The sequence below is a fragment of the Vipera ursinii genome (assembly GCF_947247035.1).
Source record: "Vipera ursinii genome assembly, chromosome: 2".
Taxonomy (NCBI): domain Eukaryota; kingdom Metazoa; phylum Chordata; class Lepidosauria; order Squamata; family Viperidae; genus Vipera; species Vipera ursinii.
In genome coordinates this window covers 39857555-39866659 of record NC_139513.1, presented here as the reverse complement: position 1 = coordinate 39866659, position 9105 = coordinate 39857555, and the positions used below count along the sequence as shown (strand labels likewise).

Here is a 9105-nt window from a genome sequence, read left to right as displayed (position 1 = left end):
CTCCGCTGCTGCGCACACTGTGCTCGGGCGGGAAGGAAGTCGGAAGATGATGTCCTACTGTGATAGGTCCAGGCTGGAGTCTGGACCAATCACAGCCCAGACATCAGAAAAGTGGAGGGTGTCCCCCTGAGGAGCGCCAATCGGCGCCCCTGCTGGCCGAGGGCGGAGTCAAAACCCCACCCACCCCATACCCAGGACACAGTCCGGCGCCCGCCTAGTGGGCGAACTTTTTTAAATCTTTCGAATTTTTCAATTTTTCCCACGGCACACCAGGCAACATCTCGCGGCACACTAGTGTGCCGCGGAACAGTGGTTGAAAAACACTGTTCTAGACAAGGCTGGAGCTTGATGCCCGCCTTCTGTTTTTCTTGGATTGGATTTTCTGGTTTGTATACTTTGTTTTTGGATGTTATTAGATTGTGGTTACATTTGTGAGATGTGTGGCTATATAAATTAAATACATAAATATTTCAAAGTCGGTAGTTTGTGAAACCAAGAACAATGGAAGAAAAAATTAAAGTCTCTCAAGTCTAGTTGGTTCATTAACTTCCTGGACAAGTATAAGGAAGTAGTCCACCATTGCCTTCATCCATACTGTGGACAATACCCTGAGCTTTTCTAGACTTTTCCCAAGTTGCAACTAGGTCCAATCCTGCTTAACTTTCTAAAACAAGTGATTATCCTATGGGCTCAGGTGTGATTTAAAAACAAAAACAAAACACTGTTGTTTGAATGGTCTGTAAGCAAATTCTGCTTATTAAAAGAGAAGACAGCAAAGCATACCCAAACATTTAAATTCATGTATGTACAAAAAACTGGAGAGTGTTTTATTAAAACAGTTGAACTACACAAGTATTATCCCGTTTGTAGATAAGAACTTATAAAGCCAATAAAGTATGAAAGTCAGTATAATTTAAAAACCTGGGAGTTTTAAAAGTTGAACCTTTTTTCTTTTAAAACTGCCATTTTTCATGTGTTTCTGAAACGCTATCAAAGAAACAGTACAACAAGAAAGTTTAAAGTAGTTCTACATCAGATTAGGTGACACAATGTTCATTAGGTTAGCGGAAATGTCCTAATAATTCTAGTATAATCAGTAGTATCCATATTTTCAGGCAAGGATAGAAAGTTACTTTAAGTAAAAGGTAAAGGTAAAGGTTCCCCCACACATGTGTGCTAGTCGTTTCCGACTCTAGGGGCCGGTGCTCATCTCCGTTTCAAAGCCGAAGAGCCAGCGTTTGTCCGAGGACATCTCCGTGGTCATGTGGCTGGCATGACTAGACGCCAAAGGCACACAGAACACTGTTACCTTCCCGCTGTAGTGGTCCCTATTTTTCTACTTGCATTTTTTACGTGCTTTCGAACTGCTAGGTTGGCAGAAGCTGGGACGAGTAACAGGCGCTCACTCTGCTACGCGGCACTCAGGATTCGACCCGCCAAACTGCCGACCTTCTGATCGACAAGCTCAGCGTCCTAACCCACTGAGCCACCGCGTCCCTTTAAGTACTGAAACAAAATTAGCCCCAAGTCTCCCTACAAAGAAGACACAATTCAGTTTCTCCATCTCCACTGCTCTTGAAAGACAAATATAATACAAGATTCTGAAGTCATCAAAAAATAACTTTACTACAAAATTTGCCTTGACCTTTTATCAAATTTTACATAAGGAATAAAATTGCTAAACCCTTTATCAAAACTGGCAAGATTGGGAAGAAAAACTAACAAAAAAATTATGGCCTTTAATCCATGTCAGAATTATCTGTAGAAATTCAGAGCAAAGGAAAAAAATGTAACCTGTCTTGTTTGGGTTCCCCCCCCCCCTTTCCTACCCCCCAGAGACACATAAAAGATCCCCCCCAACCAAATCTCAATATAAATACCCTATTTTAACCTATTGGTTTGATGAGGCCAAGGGTTTTGTTTAAATAATCATTAGCAAGTGCACATGCCAGAATAAGCATACACATTTTTAACTTTTTTTTTTCCTTTTTAAGGAAAAGTGAATTATATCCCCAAGTTCTTCAGATCACACAGAATTGTGCCTTGAGTATTCTGGATACTTTGGCAGCAAAAGAAGTGAGTTCTGAAACAGACTCTAAGTTCCTTGTTGAAAATGAAACAAAGGATGGGGTTGACTCCTGCCTGGGCAAAGGTCATCCAGACAGAGGTGGTCAAATAAATCTGGGGAATTGTGCTGGCCTTGATGAAGACACGTAAATAACAAGTCACAATGTAAGGAGACCAAAGAAGCAAGAACAGGAGGGTGATCATGTAAAACATCTTGCAAATCCTCTTCTCTGTTTTAAACTCCTCTAAGACCAGCAGTCTCTTGATCTGGCTATGAGTAGTATTTTGTCGGATGCCCACCAAGGTAGGAGGGGTAGGACCCCGGCCAAAGCCAGCTGTCCAGTTAGCAGCTGCCTGACCAGTAGCTCCAGGCCCATGGAAAGTCCAATTCTGGCTAATGGCTGGTACCAATTGGGCCGGCTTCATTTTGCGGTGGCTATGAATGAAGAAGAGGAGCTTGATGTAAACCAGGTGGGTGGCCACCATGACCGTGGCAAGCATGAGCATGAAACCCAGGGTGTCATTGGCCTTGACGTAACGGTGCTCAAAGATGCACTGCTCCTCCTCACGGATGAACTTGTAAGTGCCGACGTCAAAGACAGGGGGGAAGGCCATGGCCATGGAGAGCGTCCACACCATGAACACCATGGCCAAACAGGTCCAGCCAGTCATGCGCTTGGCATAGAAGCGGTGATGGGCAATGGCCATGTAGCGCGTCACCCCCACGCAGAAGAGCAGAAAGGCGGCGTGGAAGCAGAACAGCACCGACAGGAAAGCCAGCACTTTGCAACTGAGCAGCCCGTGGGGCCAGAAGCCCGCCCCGCTGTGCACCGAAAGCATGACGAAGGGGAAGCAGGCCAGGGAGCGCAAGCCATCCGCCAGGCACAGGTCCAGGAGCAAGTAGTAAGGGGCCCTGTGCAACTGGCGGTCCTTGAGGATGAGCCAAGCAAAGAGCAGGTTGCCAGCAAGGCTGAAGCAAAGGATCAAGCCCAGAGAGGCCAGCTTCAGGCCAGAGGCGCCCAGGAGGCTGCCGGGGCTGGGCAGGTGGGGGCTGCTGCTGCTGCTGCTTCCCAGCTCGCTGGAGTTCGCCATCTAGCAGGGCCGGCGACAGTCCCCTTCTCTCCCGACGCTCAGGCACAGCTATGGCGGGGGCGGGGTCGAGGCCGCTTCTCCAACGGCCGCCGCCGACTCGCCCTGCCGGGCTCTGCTTCAGGCTTCACCCGCCCAAAAGACAGGCTCCCGCTCCGGAGCCCCCTTCGCTGGCACCCATCTCCCTCAGCAGACCTCCCCCCGTCTGGCTTTCCCTTCCTCGGCCTCGCTCCCAAACCGCAGCGCCGTCCTCCCGCCCAGCAGCGCCGAGCTCAGGCTGCGCGCAAGCCAGGCGTCCCCATTCCGGCATGGTAGGCTGGCTTCAGCGTAGCCGCCGCCTCCGGCCCCCTCCGCGCCTCGGGCTTTCCCTTCCCCTCGGCAGCCCGGCTGGCTCGCGAGACTCCCGCTTAATCCGGGGGGCGGCCATGCTGAAACTTTAAAACGCCCCCCCTCCCCGGGGAGAAGGGAGCGGGCCTGGAAGGCTGGAGGGAGAGGAGCTACTCCCGCGCGTCTCCCATTCCCCGGACCGGGGCGCGCGGTTGCCGCCGCCGCTCCTCCATCAGTGCGCCTTCCTCTTGGCGGTACCTTCTGCTCGCTCTTGGCCGTCACCCTCGGAAGGATTCCGCGGAAAGGCTGGGCTCGCCGCCGCCTCCGCCGCCTCCTCCCGCTGGCCGCGGTCTTCCCAGACGGCACCCAGCCAAAGACGAGCACGCCCCGGCAGCTGGCGCGCAAGGGGAGCCCCAGGTCAGCCTCGAGCGCAGCCGCCTCGTCTTAGTGGCTGCAGCTGCACTTCCGGTGGGCATGCTTCTCCGGGGATGATGGAGGGAAGGACAGGCTGAGCCTGCGCAAAAGGGGACTAGGGTCGGTCAGCGGCAAGCGTCGCTTCTTTCATTGCGGATTCCGGTCAGAGAACGCGTTATTATTATTATTATTTTATTTTAATCCCATTTACATCCCGCGGCGGCTTACAATCTAAGCACAAATCAAATGTGCTTAGCAATAGCCTTCATTCTAGGTATATGCCTGCTTAGTAGGGCTTTCGCCCCCCCCCCCAAGCGGCATTATTACCAAGTCAGCTTAATTGCCCCCAACAATCTGGGTCCTCATTTTACCTACCTCGGAAGAATGGAAGGCTGAGTCAACCTTGAGCCTGGTGGGATGCGAACCTGCAATAATTGCAGGCAGCTGGTGTTGCTTAAGGAGGCATTAGCCCACTGCTCCACCAAGGCTCAGCGTTACCCCGCTGGTATTCAAAGGGAGGCTCAGTGCTGGGCATCCCAGCCTTGCCTGCCTGCTTGCCACAAATCCATCCACCCAGCCATCAGCATCCCCACAGATCCGGGCAGTGCAGCAGATGGCCAGGCACAGATGATCTTCAGAAAACCAACGGTTCCTGACCAATAAACACACACAGTAAGCCACAACAGTGCCAAAATGATGTCATGGGGATCATGATTTCATTGTACAAAAGATGCCATAGCGTGCAACTTTGCAACCAAATGCCGTGGCTGGGTGATTTCCTCCTTCCCAAACACCACCAAGGTCCTGGGCCAGTTGCTGCCAGTGACCCTTCGTTTCCGGGCAACTTGCCCTTTAAAGGGCTATTTGCTCATTTTTTTTTCTGCACGAAACAGCCTCCTCTGACTTGGCCGTAATTCCCCTTTCCCCCAAATATAAAGGAGAATGAAAAATAACTGCCAATCAGCGTGCCGCAGGAGGAGAGGGGTGGGCCAACTGCTTTCTTTAAGCTAGTTGGTTGGCTCCTCCTCTCACTTTGCAGTTTGCTGAGACTCAAGTACCCGCTCTGGGCTGCCTTGAGCTGCCAGGGAAAAGATGAGCTATAAATGCAGTAAACAAACAAGTAAATGCTGGGTTCATAGTTCAGCCGTGTTTGAAGGACCACAGATCCATCCTTCGTGGTTAATATCTCTTATTTAACTGGAGAATTCACTGTACGACTCCAGGCTGGTTACTTGCTGGTCAATTTACTTATGATACAGATTCAGGTAGTCCTTAACTTACGACCCACAACTGAGCCAAAAATTTCTGTTGCTAAACAAGACAATTATTAAGTGAGTTTTGCCCCATTTTATTATCTTCCTTGCCACAGCTGCTAAGTGAATCACTGCATTTGTTAAGTGAATTATACGGTCATTAAGTGAATCTGACACCCCCCCCATTGACTTTGCTTGTTAGAAGCAAGCTGGGAAGGTTACAAATGATGATCACATGATCCCAGGACAGTGCAACTTCATAAATACATGTCAGTTGCCAAGCATCCAAATTTAGATCTTGTACAGTGATTATGGGGATGCTACAATGGTGGTAAGTGTGAAAGCTGGTCATAAGTCACTTTTTTTAGTTCCACTGTAATTTTGAACGTCCACTAAATGAATGGTTGTAAGTCAAGGATTACCTGTAGTACAATGGTGCTCCCAAAATATGCTTTAAGAGGAGAGTAGAATTTTATATATAACATTCTGTGCCCTCCAAAGGTAATAATAATGAGTGGGAAGGGACCTTGGAGGTCATCTAGTCCAACCCCCTGCTAAGGCAGGAAACCCTATACCATTTCAGACAAATGGCTGTCCAGTCTCTTCTTAAAAACTTCCAGTGTTGGAGCATTCACCACTTCTGGAGGCAGGTTGTTCTACTTGTTAGTTGTTCTAACTGTCAGGAAATTTCTCCTTAGTTCTAGGTTGCTTCTCTCCTTGATTAGTTTCCATCCATTGCTTCTTGTCCTGCTTTCAGGTGCCTTGGAGAATAGCTTGGCTCCCTCTTCTTTGTGGCGGCCCCTGAGATATTGGAACACTGCTATCATGTCACCCCTCACCCTTCTCTTCATTAAACTACACATACCCAATTCCAGCAACTGTTCCCTATATGTTTTAGCCTCCAGTCCCCCAATCATCTTTGTTGCTCTTCTCTGTACTCTTTCTAGAGTCTCGACATTTTTTTACATCATGGTGACCAAAACTGGATGCAGTATTCCAGGTGTGGCCTTACCAAGGCATTGTAAAGTGGTATTAGTACTTCACGTGATCTTGATTCTATTCCTCTGTTAATGCAGCCTAGCACTGTGTTGGCTTTTTTGGCAGCTGCAGCACACTGCTGGCTCATATTTAAGTGATTGTCCACTAGGACTCCGAGATCCCTCTCACAGTTATTACTATTGAGCAAGGTACCACCTATACTATAGCTGTGCATTTGATTTTTCCTGCCTAAATGCAGAACCTTACTTTTTTCACAATTGAATTTCATTTTGTTAGATAGTGCCCAGTGTTCGAGTCTGTCCAGATCCTCCTGTATCTTAAGCCTATCTTCTGGAGTATTGGCTATTCCTGCCAGCTTGGTGTCATCTGCAAATTTGATGAGTTCCCCATCTATCCTCTCATCCAAATCATTGAGTACGCTGAGTACGGCCTGTCAGCCAGCTACGAATCCATCTGGTGGTGATGCTATCTAACCCACATTTTTCTATCTTATCAAGTAGTAGGTTGTGATCTACTTTATCAAATGCCTTACTGAAATCCAAGTAAATTAAATCTACAGCATTCCTCTGGTCCACTAGTTTTGTCACTTGGTCAAAGAATGCAATAAGGTTTGTCTGGCATAATCTGTTTTTGACAAACCCATGTTGGCTTTTAGTGATAACTTTGTTCTCATCAAGGTGTTCGCTGATTTGTTGTTTGATTATCTTTTCCAGAATCTTCCCAGGTATTGAGGTCAGGCTGATAGGTCTGTAGTTTCCTGGATCTGTTTTTTTCCCTTTTTTGAAGATGGGAACTACATCAGCTCTCTTCCAGTCCTCTGGTAGTTCCCCAGTGCTCCAGGATCTTTGAAAAATATAGTTCAGTGGTTCTGAGATCATGTCTGCCAGTTCCTTGAGAACCTTGGGGTGTAATCCATCTGGTCCTGGTGATTTGAACTTGTCTAGGCTGGACAGGTGCTCTCTTACCATTTTCTTGCCTATCTTAACTTGCGTTTCTATTCTGTTTTTTATGGCACTGGTTTTGGTAGGTTGGACTGTTTTTTCCCTTTGTGTAAAGACAGATGCAAAAAACGAGTTAAATAGTTCTGCTTTCTCCCTGTTGCTTGTCACCTTCTTGGCATTTTCCCCCACTAATGGACCAATCATTTCCTTTACTTTTTTCTTGTTTCTTATATGTTGAAAGAAGCTTTTTTTGTTATTTTTGACTTTGGTCGCAAGCCTTAGTTCATTTTGAGCCTTAGCTTCCCTCACTTCATCTTTGCAGGCACGGGCTATTTGCTGATATTCTGCTTTAGTTATGTGCCCCTCTTTCCACTTCTTATACTTGTCCTTTTTATCTTTCAATTTATCAGAGAGTTCTTTATGCAGCCATGCTGGTTTCTTTTGAAAGCTGTTATTTTTCTTCTTTGTTGGTATTGTGTATTGTTTCTGTCAGGCAAGATCCCAGTCACTGTACCAGCAAGATTTTGTAATCACCTTCACCCACAGGATGAAAATCATGCTATAGTATAGTATAATACATTATTCCATCTTTGATCATCTTCTGAAATTTCCTGTTTATAGCTTATCTTCTACATGCATAACAGAACATCTTAAGGACAGCCATGTTATTAACAACTGCAGTAAATCATTTAACAACTGTGGCAAGAAAGGTTGTAAAATGGGGTGAAATTCACTTAACTGTCTCGCTTAGCAACAGAAATTTTAGGCTCAGTTGTGGTTGTAAGTCAAGGATTGCCTGTATAAGATGGGCAGCTATATAAATGTTTTAAATAAGTAAATAAATTAGTGAAGGTGAGCATTTAAAGATCACTTTATCCTTTGTTTCAAAAGTGTTTTTTTATTTATTTTAGATTTAAAATAAAAACTTGGCTATTTGACTTAGCCGGCCTGGACCGAGGGGTTTTAAGGTTTTAAATTTTAAATTTTAAACTGTTTTGGGGCTATTAATTTTATTTTATTTTAATTTGTGCATTGCACTGTTTTAATTTGCCCTGTAAACCGCCCTGAGTCCTTCAGGAAAAGGGCGGTATATAAATCAAAACAAACAAACAAATAAATAAATAAATAAATTACCACCAAGAAGTGGGTTCACAAGACAACAAATATAAACTAGGATCAATTTTCTATTACAGAAAAGAAAATACATAATAATTGGGCAACTTTAAACAGAATAAGGTAAAGGTAAAGGTTCCCCCGCAAATGTGTGCTAGTCGTTTCCGACTCTAGGGGCTGGTGCTTATCTCTGTTTCAAAGCTGAAAAGCCAGAGTTTGTCCGAGGACGTCTCCGTGGTCATGTGGCTGGCATGACTAGACGCCAAAGGCATGCGGAACGCTGTTACCTTCCCACCGTAGTGGTCCCTATTTTTCTACTTGCATTTTTACATGCTTTCGAACTGCTAGGTTGGCAGAAGCTGGGACGAGTAACAGGCGCTCACTCTGTTATGCAGCACTCGGAATTTGACCCGCCAAACTGCCGACCATCTGGTCGACAAGCTCAGCATCCTAACCCACTGAGCATAGGAGAGGAATATTCTTCCAGTTTCAAAGTACTTTTCTATTATAAATGCTCTGTTAAATAACTCATTTCCAGTATCTCAATCATAGAACTAATATTTAGCTGGTGATCAATTATATTTATTTAATGTTAGTGAAGTCATTTTCCAAAACCAAGATAAATTCCAGATTTGTTCAATTCAGAATTAGTTCGTCTCATAACATCATCAATTAAGATTAAGGAAAACTCTGGCATCATGTTTGTAACTCAAACATTAATTGGACACCGTAGTTGCTATTAAGATTTCAATCTGTGTCACTTCCAATCCATATGCCAAACTATTTGAAGGCACTCGGTAATTTGAATAATGTTGAATTGCAGTGGTAAACTCTTCCATTTCCAAAACAATTTCCCTGTTGTAGTTTTAGACATTATTTCACTAAATGGTGTTTATAAATGG

The 9105-nt window shown here is 45.6% G+C and overlaps 1 protein-coding gene across 1 annotated transcript; it reads right to left on the bottom strand.

Annotated features, from left to right (window-relative positions):
• Nucleotides 1-1503: 1503 nt before the first annotated feature.
• On the bottom strand, nucleotides 1504-3338 carry GPR27 (G protein-coupled receptor 27). The gene has a single exon (XM_083356923.1). The coding sequence runs from the start codon at nucleotides 3157-3159 to the stop codon at nucleotides 2005-2007; it is 1155 nt and encodes a 384-aa protein (XP_083213049.1). The 5' UTR covers nucleotides 3160-3338; the 3' UTR covers nucleotides 1504-2004.
• Between the last annotated feature and the right edge of the window lie 5767 nt (nucleotides 3339-9105).

What these genes read in the sequence shown, in the direction of transcription:
- GPR27 (XM_083356923.1), bottom strand. Translation starts at nt 3,159, where the DNA reads ATGGCGAACTCCAGCGAGCTGGGAAGCAGCAGCAGCAGCAGCCCCCAC.